This window comes from Aulonocara stuartgranti (genome assembly GCF_965226115.1).
Source record: "Aulonocara stuartgranti genome assembly, chromosome: 18".
Taxonomy (NCBI): domain Eukaryota; kingdom Metazoa; phylum Chordata; class Actinopteri; order Cichliformes; family Cichlidae; genus Aulonocara; species Aulonocara stuartgranti.
This window is the reverse complement of record NC_138954.1, coordinates 5481347-5495409: the sequence shown is the minus strand read 5'-3', so window position 1 is coordinate 5495409 and position 14063 is coordinate 5481347. Positions and strand designations below refer to the sequence as shown.

General features: G+C 40.8%; 1 protein-coding gene and 1 long non-coding RNA gene across 2 annotated transcripts; one reads left to right on the top strand and one right to left on the bottom strand.

Moving 5' to 3' along the window:
• Nucleotides 1-750: 750 nt before the first annotated feature.
• LOC309694606 lies at nucleotides 751-2880 on the top strand. The gene is made up of 3 exons (XR_014272927.1): nucleotides 751-1285; nucleotides 1379-1459; nucleotides 1669-2880. It is a non-coding gene; the product is annotated as an uncharacterized lncRNA (long non-coding RNA).
• Nucleotides 2881-4041: 1161 nt separating this feature from the next.
• LOC309694525 (tripartite motif-containing protein 16-like) lies at nucleotides 4042-6364 on the bottom strand. Its single transcript, XM_082514672.1, has one exon. It carries the CDS (start codon nucleotides 6174-6176, stop codon nucleotides 4512-4514), a length of 1665 nt encoding a protein of 554 aa, XP_082370798.1. The 5' UTR covers nucleotides 6177-6364; the 3' UTR covers nucleotides 4042-4511.
• Nucleotides 6365-14063: the final 7699 nt, after the last annotated feature.

The following is a 14063-nucleotide window of genomic DNA, read 5'->3' as shown; positions in this document are numbered from 1 at the left end:
AATCAGATTTAGTCGAGTCAAAAGCGCGTCCTGCACTCCTCTGTTGGGCCTGTACGCAAATTGCATTGGATCCAGCTGATATTCAATCTCTTCCATAATCACATTTCTGATGATGTTTTCAAAGACTTTCATGACAACTCAGGTGAGGCAACAGGCCTGAAGTCATTCAGGACGTTTGGACGACTAGATTTAGGGACATGAACGACGACAGCTTCCTTCCAAAGCGAGGGCACATTTTGTATTTGAAAGGATTTATTGAAAATAACCTGAAATTTAGGACTGAGCTCTTTAGCACAAGATTTAATTAGGCGGCACTAATGTTATCAGGGCCCTGGCTCTTGTTCACATTAACTGTATGAAAGGCCTTTTGGACATCGCTGAGTTCAGTGATGAAGTGTTGAGTATCTTTCAGTTTCTGTTTCAGTTCAGAAGAACTAAAACGGGCATCAAGCATATTCAAATCTCTGTCTGACTTAAAACCGTCTACAATGATCTGACTGCTGCTCTGGGGATTTTGAAACCCTGATATGGTTTTCATACAAGTCCAGGCAGACCCAAAATTTTTTGCAGCAAATTTTCTTTCAAGAAGGTTTTTGTAGATCTGTTTTGCTTTCAAGAGCTCGATTTTCAAGTCTTTGGTGACTGCCTGAAAGTCAGTAACAGCCCCCTCTTTTAAAGCCTGTCTCTTTTTCCTTGAACAGGATTTGATGCATTTGGTGACCCATGGCTTATTGTTAGGTACACTTTAGCACGCTTAAGGGGTATAATCATGTCTTTACAAAACCTGCATATGAGCTAACATCCACCAAAGCATCAAGACTGAATAAAAACTTCCCAATCTGTAAATTGAAAACATTCCTGCAAGGTAAGCACAGATTCTTCTGACCACATGATTGATTGATGATAACACAATTTTATCACCCCCCGAAAATTCATGTTCAAAGCAACATATCAGCCCGATATCACACAGAACTGTCACATGACATCAAACACAAGCTGTCAGCTCTGCAGAGTGGGCAATCATAATGAAGCAGTTCATTATAAGCTGCAGACTCAAGCTGCTCTTCATATATTTGTCCACCAGATGTCACCAAAGAGGACTGTGATGAAAGCTTCGAGTAATGAACCGTTTTTCATTACAAGCTTGGCCAACTGACTACAATCTACAATAAACTAATATGGCTTTTCAATCCTCTCTTCAATCACTTGGTACCACCAGGAACCTTTAAATGGGCACTCAAGCTGCCTGGAGACTGTTTTGTCGTGCACATCAGAGAAACCACAGGTAAGACAATCTTATCCAAAAGGTCAGTGTAACAGTATTGTTTTCCACCAGCTTAACCAAACTTCCCACACTAACTGAAATTTCTTTTCCCAGGCAAACATTAAACAGCAGCAGCCGGAAAACTGGAAAACCTAAAGCCAAATAATCAATAAGACATAACAAACTTTTGTATGAGTGAGTATTGATAAACTGAGCATAATTAAACCTCAGTGAAACCACATATAAGTTCTGGTAACTGGCACATATTTATGTTTAATATGTTGTTTTATATTTTGATCAGTTTCAGGTGTTTGTGCGACTGTGTTAACCATCAGTAAAACCACATATAAATCACACTTCTGTGTTTAACAATTACAACACTTGATGCTGTTTTTCTGATTCAGGATTATGTGTGTGATGAGTTGGCCACACAGTTCTTATCTTTCTGCTTCAGACACACACAAAACTGCCGAGGTTGAAGCTGGCTTCAGTCTCTTTCTACCCCAGGTCTCACCACATTTCCAAAATGTAAACTCTGAGTCTCATAAGAAATGTGGTTCAAAAAGATGTGCTGATCTATGAATGCATCCTTACTGAAAGCTAAAGATGTCCAGCAGACAAAAACAGCAGCTGAATGAACAGTTATCATGAGCGAGTGTACAAACACTATCACAGGAAATAACAGAAATAAACTGGAGTTTCCATTTATACCTGTAGTATTTTTTCAGCTCCATGTCATCTTCCAATATGTCAAAATATGATTTCATTGTATCTTAAACAAATACAAACTTCTTTCTTCCCCCCAGAGAGCCAACAGTTTACTATCAGAACTGAGGCTGATCATTAACAGGGAGCAGCAGGTAACAAGGTCATCAGCAGTGGAGGAAAGTATGGAAGTAATACTCAGCTTCATATTTGAAGATACTCGAGTATCTTAGCTGCAGGTCTGGAACAATGGTTTTATTTCCTTTCCCATTAAACATCTCACACAGCCCCTCATCTGTGACCCTTAGCAAACCCACTGGATATCTACCTGCACATAAAGGAGATCAGATCAGTTCCATCTAGACCAGCTGTAACAGGAAAATGCTGCTTACACTTTGATGCATCACTTTCAGTTTGTCATATAAGACAATATATCAGATTGAGGCATTATTTTCCTGCAGTGAGTAAATCTACTTTGTACTTTACTCTTTTCTTTTAGGTAAAGGCTCTAAACAGCACTTGTACACTGTGGAAATCCTATAAGAACGTCTCCTGAACTCTGAAAAATAACAAAACAAAGACTAAAAGGAGGTCATGGGTGCTGATGATGCTGATGATGATGAGGAGTAGCATGCATTTAAAAAGTGACTGATGTCCTAGAATACAACAGAACAGTGTCTCTACAAACGTATGAAAACATGACAGTCTTGCATTAGTTTGTATTCTTATGATTTCAAAAAACGAGGGAAAAATCTCCTTGAAATGCACAATTCCTTTTTGTTATTTCTTAGTGTGTGACGTATTTTATTGGCTTTATGATTGGTGCAAACAGTTTCCTGATTCATAATGGAAATAGATTTTAGACACAGGAGGAACACGCAGTGATCAGCAGGAGCAGCTTGGAGTCCAGTCTTCTTCACACTGAGGAGGGACATTATGCAGGAACAGTTGTCATAACTGTTACAACCACCAGATGGCGAAAGAGTCCCACTGCAACTTTAAGCCATGAAGGATGTGTCTTGATGTTTGCTTGTGATAAATCTGCTTTATGTGAGTCTTTTTCAGAGAGTAACAGTAATATGTCTGATTATATGTCTTTAATCAGTAAAGTCTTGCTTTGCTAGAAATAAATCAATAAATAATAAAATTGTAAACATGCAGCTGTATGTTAGAAGTCAAAGGGTCCTTAAGTCTTCTGTAAATTGACGGGGATCAAATGAAGGACACAAGTATCTGTTCTTACTCTAATAAATGCTGCTTTAATATCCAACAGACTATTTTCCTTCCTCATCAGCAGTAAACAGCTCGACTGCGTCTGTGCATTTGTGTCCTCCATACTTGTTTCCACAGACATCTCAGGCTTGATGCCACGATGCAGTGTAGAAACCTGACAACCCTCTGACTCATGTTCAAATGTTCAAGGACATTTCTCAGGATCATGTATGACCCCTTTTTGACATTTGGACTTTCATTAATAATATTTGTGTTTCTGAGTCATTTTTGTGGAGACTTCTGTCCAACGTAGTGTCCAAATGAAGCCTGAAGCTTTTCTTCACCCTCTTGTCAGATGGTCAGCAACAAAACTCTGTTCCAACCAATGTCTGATAAGAGATGAGACACAGCAGCTGAGCAAATGATCATTTCATGCTGAAGACATCCTCAGACAAAATTAAATACATACATAAACACAGCCTGGTGCCAATAACACAGCTAATGACACTGCTGTATCACTGGCTTTACTGATTAAAGACCATATCTGAAGGAAATCTTTGAACACAACAGAAAGTGACCTTTTAAACCTGCGACGCTGATGCTGCATTCAAGGACCATTACAAACATTTGAAAGGACTTAAGAACATGAAGAAAATGTGACTTGTTTCTCTGTAATGAAGCTGTTTTAGTGAAGAAAGTTGAAAGGTCACAGAGCGACTGCTGAATCTTCTGCTCTAAACATGAACTCTGAACTTTGTGATGCTTCAGGAGGAAAACTGCTTCAGTTATTCTCTCAGATTAGTTTCATATTTTCTGCATCAGATTTGAGTGAGATCCTGGAATGAAGACAGAAGAAAAGACTTTGTTCAAAGTTTGATTTATAGTCAAACCTTCCAGTTTATTCACACAATAAAACATCAACACAATATATGAATTCATTCATTAAAATCACAGTTTTTCCTCATTTGTTTGATGATTTTGACCAAAACAAACACAAACACACACACACGGTCTGCCATACTCATAAAGAGAAATGTCGACATTTTTCAAGACAAATATTCCAGAAACATTTAGAGGATAGAGAAGTTTACATTTTCATGTGGAGAAATATTTTAGTAAATCAAAATGATGATGAGCAGTGATAGCCTCCATAAACAGTCACAGGAAAGTTCTCCTTTAAAAACTCAGAAACATCAAGAGAACAACTAGAAGATGTGGAGGTACCACCCATAATGTTTGACTGACAGCTGATCTCTGTGCAGAAATGATGGAGAGAAAATAAAATGAAACTAAAACACAGATTTAAACCCACAATATGAAAGACTTCAGTCTATTTCAGTTTGATCAATTCAGCAGTGGCTCCATAATAAAGCCAAAGTCCAGCATAGAGCGGCTGAGCGAATGTGGTCTGGACTCTGTGGAGGAGAGTCATGGTTTCAGAGACGCTGTAGAAGGACAAAATACCTGCTCTGTGATCCAGGTACACTCCTACTCTGGAGGAACGAGGACCTGAGACACGAGTTTGGATGTTGTTGTACCAAAATGTAAAACTGTTGTTGTTACAATCTAATGACCAAGATTTGTCATTACGTCCAAATCCACATTCATTACCCCCTCCTTCTCTGCTGATATTCTTGTATGCGACTGCTACATAAACTTCTCCCCCTCCCCACTCCACCTCCCAGTAACAACGTCCAGTCAGACTCTCTCTACTCAGGACCTGCCACGGTCCAGTGAATCTGTCTGGATGATCAGAATAAGACTGTTGTTGATTCATTACTGTTACTTTTCTGTTCCCCTCTGATAATAACAGACATTTGTTTGCTGTGTTTGGATCCAGTGTGATTTCACATGAATATTTTAAGAATCCAGCTCTGGTCTTTGGCTCTGGTGGTGGATCTGACAGTAAAACATCCACTTCAGTGACTGTCAGTGAGATGTTTGTCCATTCCTCTCTCAGAATGTCCTGTAGTTTATCTCTGACCTCTGACACAGCTGCTGTCACATCCTCAAAGTAGCTCAGAGGACGGATATTGATGCTGGATGAGTCTGTAGACTCACTGAGTGCTGACAGTGAGGGGTAGTTGTGTAGAAACTGGATGTGATCCTCTGTGTGTGAGAGCTGCTTCAGCTCAGCATCTTTCCTCTTCAGCTCAGTGATCTCCTGCTCCAGCTTCTCCTGAAGCTCTTTGACTCGACTCACTTCAGTTTCCTGCTGGGATCTGATCTGCTGCTTCACATCAGAGCTTCTTTTCTGGATGAGATGGATCAGCTCAGTGAAGATCTTCTCACTGTGCTCCACTGTTTGATCAGCAGACTGATTGATGGCCTCCACCTCCTGTTGAAGCAGCTTCACATCTTTCTCTCTGTCCTGGATTCTCTGCTGGATGTTTTGTCGACTCACCTCCAGCTCTCTCTGCCTCTCAGTCCTTTCTGCTGCAGCTGAGACTGTGTCGTGGCCTTTATGTTCATTCACAGAGCAGAGATAACAGATACTCTGCTGATCAGTACGGCAGAACATCTTCATCACCTCATCATGACGAGAGCAGATGTTCTCTTGGAGCTTCTTGGAGGGCTCCACCAGCTTGTGTGTTTCAAATGCGGGGGATATAAAATGAGGCTGAAGGTGTTTCTCACAGTAAGATGCCAGACAGAATAAACAGGACTTGAAGGCTTTCATTTTTCTTCCAGTGCAGACATCACAGGCCACATCTTCAGGTCCAGCATAGCAGTGATCAGCAGGAGCAGCTTGGAGTCCAGTCTTCTTCAGCTCCTCCACTAAATCTGCTAACATGGTGTTTTTCTCCAGGACAGGCCTCGCTGTGAAAGTCCTCCGGCACTGAGGGCAGCTGTAGATTTTCTTCTTTTCCTCTTCATCCCAGAAGCTTTTAATACAGTTCATGCAGTAGCTGTGTCCACAGGGAATAGTCACCGGATCCTTCAGTAGATCCAAACAGACTGAACAGCAGAATTTTGTTTGATCCATTTGATTCATGTGCTGTGCCGTTTCACCGTCTCTCAGTGACTGTCAGACAGTTTCACTTCCTCTGAACAGAAACAACCTCTGTGCTCTGAAGGGAAACAGATCTCTGCTCTTGTTCACCTCCTACAGGAAATGAGGCTCACCAGCAACTGCATTTACACCATGTTGTTTAGACCCATCCTGATACAGACACATCTGTGAAGGGAGGCACTAAAGATATATTCTTACAGAGCGACCAAGAGCCAATCACATGATGCAGGGTGTGGTATGTGTGATTACAACATGCAGTAACAAGTCTGACCCAGTTAAAGTTCAATAGTTTATCTTTACTTGGATGTTTGAAATGTGACAGTCAACACTCAGCGAGTTCATTTTATATTTCAAAAAGTTCAGCAAAGTTTAGGATGCTGTGATGAATAAAAATAAATCAAACTTTATATTTTGACATTTTCTAATCTTAGTTCATTCTCACACTTACAGAATGATGCATGGGAACAACTGACTCCACTAAATCAAACCTATGTTCAAATGAGATTATGATCATTAAATAGTAACAAATATTTAAATTTAGCAACAACAAATGCAGATCGGTCCACAATGTTTAAAAAACAAACAAACAAACATTATTTTGTAGTCTTTACTGTGCGCACAGTCACAGTGGATTTAAAAAACCTGAACTGTTTAGTAATTTTTCACAAAGTGTCCATGTCAGTAATTCATTCAAATGTATTTTGGTCTTAAACTGATCCAGTAAATGTAACTTTTTCTCACCTACTTAATCGAGTATTTTAGTTGTTTAACTGTCATTATAACTAAACTGAACATCCAAAGCTTTTCTCACTGCAGTTTTGTTGTGCAGTTATAGCAGCACTTTGAATCATCCACAGTTTTATAGAACTGTCTGTTGAATTGTTGTTTTGTTTGGTGCAATGCTTGCTTTTATTTAAACATTGATGATAATTTGATATATTTGATTATTTATTACTGGTGCAAAGAATTCATTTCTTCATGGTGCAAATATATAGTAGACTCAGGAGTTTAACTCAGTTTTCTTGGCCTTTGTTTATCGTTTCATTTGAAATCTTAATGGGTAAAGATCATCATAATTACATATGAAATTATATGTGCAAATTATATGTTCCATTACACTATTAACAGCACAGATTATACAGCAAACATCAGATTCATGGATGGAGCCAGAGGCTAAATGACTGTTCAGTCCTCTTTAGGAAACGATCTTCATATGACGACAAACACGACAACAATCAGCTGTCAAACTGTACAAGAAGTTCACAGTAATGTAAAAGAAGTTATATCACTTTATTTTTAAATGTACGCACTCAGGGTCAGGACTGAAGACACTGATCGAGAAAATACTCTAAATATAAATATTCACCTAAACATTCAAAATTATTCAATTGCATGAAAAGAAATATGAACTCTCTACAATACTGGCTTCTGATTGGTTGAAAAAGCAGGTGCTGAACTTCAGAAGAGCTAAAGCTGCAAAACTGTGTAAACCCAGAGTGGATGCTGCCCTCTGACCTTTCAGAAGTACGATCTTTTTATGAAGACACAGAGGCAGAGTTATTATTCATCACTTTAAAGATGATATTCGTTACATGTTCTTCACTCGTTGTCTAGTAAAGTCCAGAGAATGAGACACATGATTTCAAAACATACAGCTGCATGTTAGAGATCACAGAGTTCTTCAGTCTTATGAGAACTCATGGAGACTAAATGTCAGACACATCAACAGTAAATGTCGTTCCTCCCCCCGTCAGTTTGTGTCCTCCACACTTGTTTACACAAACATCTGAGGTTTGAACAGTGTGCAAAACCACATGTTACAAAGCTGCTGAGCTACTGAATACTGGAATATTTCATTCAATATCACCATCTGACCAAAGGACAAACACAGAGAGGATTAGAGCGCCAAACTTTGTTTCAAACTGTTTCAGAGTTTAGAGGCAAAAAGCAGAATTTCTACCTGGACAAAGAAATCAAAGCAGGAGCAAAACAAGCTTTTTACATTTATTCAAAGGCATTATGTGAATGTACTCTGAGCCACAGCCTCCTAAAGTAAAGACATTTGATCATCTAAACCAGACAGAGTCATGTTTTCAGCAGTGTCTGTATCCTCCATATAGACCATGCCATGGTCCACCTAGGGTGACCAGGTGTCTGACTTTATGTGGGACTACACAGCGCTCAGTCCTTGTTTGCCTGTGCCACACACACATTGAGCCAATGTCCAGATTTTTTATTGACTCTAGTTTCTGTCGATCGGTAGGCCCACAAAAAAACCCTGTACAGGAAGTAGATTTCATCTCTCTGATAAAAGGAGTTCTAATCCCTGATCCTATGAGTCTGACCCAGTAGATGATATTGATATGATCATATTTATGCCTTTGTTGTTTCACAAAGGGTTAAAAACATTCACAGGTTGGACTGTGGTTCTCCTTTTAGCGTCTCTGCTGGAATTTTAACTGTGAACCTCTTAGATCCAAACTTCTGAACTGCTCATCTCACAGAGGACAAAAGGGAAGAACCCCGAATCTCTTCTTCACCTCACTTTTATACCTGCTCACCCTTTCTCCCCCCTTCCCTCACTGGACGTCACATCTTCACACTTGGGCCAATCAGGTTGTTGACATTTGATCATCTGATGTCCACCCACACCTCATCTCTCTCTCTCTCTCTGACTCACAAGATTTAACACAAAGTTTAAACTTTAAAATCACTTCATTACATTTTCTTTGTTATTCTTAACACAGAAAATTCACATTCAAAAACTTAACACAGAATAAAACAGAGTAGCCAGTAGTGGGACATGGTTCCAGCAACTCTGATGGTGACGGCCCGTTTGAAGCTGAAGCTCCGGCACGTGTGTCAAAAAATCAACACACTGCTTCAGAAACGCTGTGCTGAGGCTTGGTTTGACTGAACAGAGTCACGTGATCAATGACGACTGAAGCTTCATTCAGCACGTCACTGCTTCAGTACCTGATTCAATGATTTATAAGGAATTGAACCATTGGTGGGATTTGTGCTGTGTTTTGGTGATTTTGTGAGAGCGAATCAGTGAGTGACATAATTATAGACATGGAGCCAGGAAGAGAGGACGCTCTGCCTGTTCCTGAATAAAAACCAGTTCATCAGCATTTCTGCTCCCAGGTCTAAAATGTACATAAGAAATATGATATACACAAAGAAATTTGTTTAACATTTAAACTTATTTTCTGCACATTCCAGCACATAAAATATATTTTTTTGTGTGTTTACACTCACTCTTTCAAATAGATGCAAGTAAAACACAGCAGAAAATAAATAACATCAAAGACTCAGCGGTCCTGTTGCTCTATTTTCACCTGTAAAGCAGAAGTGCCGTAGGCGGAGGTTTACCCTGGTGCAGGTGTGCCGCGGTCAGTTGAAGAATCTGCGAGTTTCTCCGCGAGTTTCCCATTACGTCGTTGAGCACTCGGTGCTTGCTTGGAAGTTTAGGGTTTTTTTTCTTTTCTTTTTTTTTTTTTTGGCCTGTCCCGTTTGGCTCTTTTGCATCAGAATTGTTGTCTAAAGACAAAGAAAGATGCCCAACGGATTTACTTTACCAAACTGACCATCCCAGCCTTGCCGTAATGGTCCATTTGATTCACCTTTTATTGTTTATTTTATTTTCACTTGCTGAATACGGGACAGACTTGACTGGGGGAAAGAAGGGGAGAAAGAAAGAGGGAAAGAGAAACAACTGAGAAGAGGGACGGGGGAGAAGGGCAAAAGACAAAAACCAACAGAACGGGCAGAGAAAAAAAATGCATATATCAATCACCTGGATCACCTGCTGAGAAAGAAAAAAGAAAGCAAGCAGAAGAGAACAAGAGTAATAGAATAAACAACATCACAATGATATATGGGAATATGACAGTAAATACTAAATGTTAAACATTATTGTGCAGCACATAAGATCAACAGAACACAGTGTGCTTTGAGGTAGGAGCCAAAAAGGGTGTAGTTTGTGGGTGTGATCACCCGTGTGTACACCTGTGAGCATGGACGCGCTTGTTTTTTGTTTTTTAAAAGGTTCCTTCATGTAATGATCTGCTAGAGGGTGTGGGGGGGGCACAGCCCCGTCCTCCAGGGCGTGAAGCAGGTATGGAGGAGATCAAAACTCCAGACATCCAGAGGCCCCCAGAACACAAGAGACCAAGGAAGACCAACAGAGGGGCAGCCGCGCCACTGTCCCAGTAAGAGCTGAGGAGAGTCCCAGATGAGGGCTCACTCAGCAGCCGCGGAGCAGAAGCCAGGGGGAGTTGCAGTGACGCGCCCGTGAGCTCCGCCGGCAGCCAGCTGCGCCTGAGTGACCGAGCCCCAGGCCGAGAGGTCGGGGGCACCCCACCTCCGAAGTGGCCCGAGCGAGCCCCAGGCTCCAGGCCCCGATAATCGGCCGCCAAGGAGTGAGCCGGTGTGTACCTGGACGCCCATCCCCGGACACAAAGAACCACCAACGCACCGATGTCTGAGGGGGTCCGCCACTGGCAGGGGAAGTGGTGGTAGGGGGAGATAGGCCTCCAAACCTTGGAGGGCCTGAGATGTCCCCAGAGAGGTGGCGCCTGACACCCAACCTGACATATAGACACAGACATACAGGCACACACAGACACAAACATCCATTCCCACCCTCATGCTCTCATATGCACTTACTCCACACTCAACCAACGTGGAGACAGACATAAAGAGACGCTGTACACACGATCACACTCCCCAAGCGTACTCTACGAACCGGGTCTAGGTGCCCCCGCCCCTGGAGGGGGGAACTGCACCCAGACCCAGGTGGTGTTTCCCTTTTCCCTGCGGTGGGGGGAGGCAGACCGCCCCGACTCCGCAGCAGCAGGAAGGCTCCACACTCCAGACCGCAGTCGGATGGCCAACTCCTCCTCCTAGTCCTAGCCCCCCTGCTCCAGCAGGTCGCAGAGAATGGGGGTGAGAGAAGACTCCAAACCTCCCTCCACCCGCTCATTGTAATGTTGATGCATGTGTGTTCTAAGGTGCATTTAAAACCCAGGAGGGCTTGGAGCTACCTGCCAGAGAGCAGCAGGTAAGCGCATAGGCCCTCCTGATAGCCCTCAATGTCTACGTGTATTTAAAATTGAGAGGTGGGCAACGATGCCAGGGGTGGGGTGTACACCCTGATGGTACTTTGGACTCCGTGTATCGTGCCCACCCCCAAGATCCTATATGTATGTGTAATGAGAGTGTGAGTAATGTGAATGTCTAAGTTGTGGGATAAAATTGAGGCAGAGGCAGCCAGAAGGGGACAGAGGGGGGGTAGCCTCCTCTGCACCCTGGTGACATACCCCTACTCCAAGGCCCTGTATGTGTGGGTGGTTGTGGTGGAGCGGGAAGAGTTTAGGGTTTTTTTTCGCTGTAAAAAGAAGTTTTCTTCCCACGCACGATGGACGCTAATGTTTTTGTGACTTTTTATGGAATCAAACTCAAAGTAAGGTCAGTACTTCCACGCTTTAAAGGCTGCACGCTCATACTCTCTCCCACAATCGATATGTGATCCATTGTTGATCTGCACACAGCTGTTGTCACGAACGTCGCACTCGCTTACGTCACTGTCGTGAGACATTCTTGCAAAAAAATCACAGTTTTAGTAACGCAGTAACGCAGCGTTCCTACGGGAAAGTAACGGTAATCTAATTACCGTTTTTGCAATAGTAATCCCTTACTTTACTCGTTACCTGAAAAAAGTAATCAGATTACAGTAACGCGTTACAAGTAACGCGTTACTGCCCATCTCTGGGTAAGACAACCGTATCCAAAATTCTTGTCTGCAAGCAAAATACAATATAATAACATAAGAACAAGCAAAATATAAGAACGGGTAATCTTTATAATGAAGCTGAAAGCTTTTTAAGGGGTTCAAAGGTCCAGAAATTCTCACTTCTCATTTTAGCCGCACATAACCAGCCGTGCAGGTGGTGTCAGTATTTCATCCTCCGGCTTCAGGATTTTACCACATCGAGTCGTTTACCTCCGTGTGTTGCTTCATATGTGGCATCATTTCCAGACTGTGACTACAGACAAAGACTGAATCTTTACGAGCTCCTTCAGGCAGATGTAGGTTTTACCTTCTTCTTCTTCTTCTTCTTTTTTTTTAAAGAAAAAAAACAATCAGTATTGTATTTATTTCCAAACAGTGTTTTTGAATGACTGAACGATCGCACTGATGAGAGGCAACATGTAGATTTGTGGATGCACTGTTTACAGATGCCTTGGTTACTTGACTTCTGTCAATAAAAATGTGAAGAAAAAAAATTAATAAAAGAGAATTACAGAAACTGCTGCTTTGTGTTTCTTCTTCTGTCTGCAGTCGTTTATCTGCCGCTTTCCCTCCAGCTGGTTTATCTTAACAGGAATTGAAACACAGAAGAATAACAATAAAAAACAACCCATTGAGCACATGTGGTTTTATACATTTCTTATATGTTAGATTTCTGTGGTTTGCAGTTCTTTAGATGTTATTCTGGGTTCTTTTGTGACCTGGATGAGTCACTGGTAGCTTCTTGGAAAGTTCACCTCTCCGTTGTTCACTGGAGCCCCAAAGCCTTACAAACATCTGCAGACTAATAGATGCCAATAACTTTGTAATTGTTCTCATAAGTGTTCTTGAGCGTCTTTACATCGTGGTGTGATGTTTGTTTTTCTGAGCTTTTAGCCTGCTTCACTTTGACAGACAGGTTCTGTTTGAGTGATTTCTGGATTTCTAACGAAATCATCATTTATAAAACACTTTTTTACTTACTTGGGTTATTTTTTTATCTAATATTAAAATTAGTTTGATCTTAAAATACAGGCCATATTAAAGAGAAATGGAAACTAGAACTAAATATTATTATCACTGATAATGTATGGGAAGAGATGTGTAAAACAAGGGAACAAGTAGTCAATTATGGAGAGTTTGACTGGAAATTTAAAATTTAGATTTTTTTAATACACCTCTTGTTATCTCCTCATATTGTAAGGAACCCAATGCAGAACTATGTTGGAGAAAATGTGGGGGAATAGGAGACGATTCACACATCTTTTGGGACTGTCCAATAATTCAAGGCTTCTGGATAAGAATCAAAGAAGAAACAGAGAAAATCCTACAAGTAAATCCTGCACTGAACCCACCATATTTCTCTTGGGAGTTATACCTAGAGAGAGGTATACCATAGATGAAAAATATATACTGATAGCTAAGAAAAGGATAACTGTGAAATGGAAACAAACAAACTCACCATCCATAACTCAATGGAAACAGAGACTGAAAAGAGTTCATACAATGGAAAGAATGACAGCAAGACTGCAACTGAAGGTGGAGATCTTCCACCAGGGATGGATGTGTGGCCAGATACTTGGGTGAATGAACACGAACTTTGGAACATTGTAATATAAAGCTATAAATCTCCCCTACGACATATCATTATATTAATCGTGGTCTGTTTTTTTCCCCTCTCTCTCTTAAATGGTCTTATGTCAGAAAATGTTAATATGTTGCTTGTTTTTTTGGTTATTGCCACAAAAATTACTAAATAAAAAGTCCCCCCCCAAAAAAAAAAAAATTAGTTTGATCTTATTTAATGAATAAAACATACATTAAATTAAACAAAGGTTGAGCTGTATTTATGGGTGCAGCATGCTAGCAATGCTTGCTTAGCAGCAAAAAATAAACTAAAATTTAACCTAATCTAAACCCAAACTGAGATAAAAATAAAACATTTCAAGACTTTGAACTTGGAAAACTAAACTAAAAATAGGGGGTAAATCTTTATTTTTAGTGATATCGCTGCTGATTTTCATAAATGTTCCCTCTGACATTTGGCCTCCATATAACAATAATAATTTAAAAGC

What these genes read in the sequence shown, in the direction of transcription:
- LOC309694525 (XM_082514672.1), bottom strand. Translation starts at nt 6,176, where the DNA reads ATGAATCAAATGGATCAAACAAAATTCTGCTGTTCAGTCTGTTTGGAT.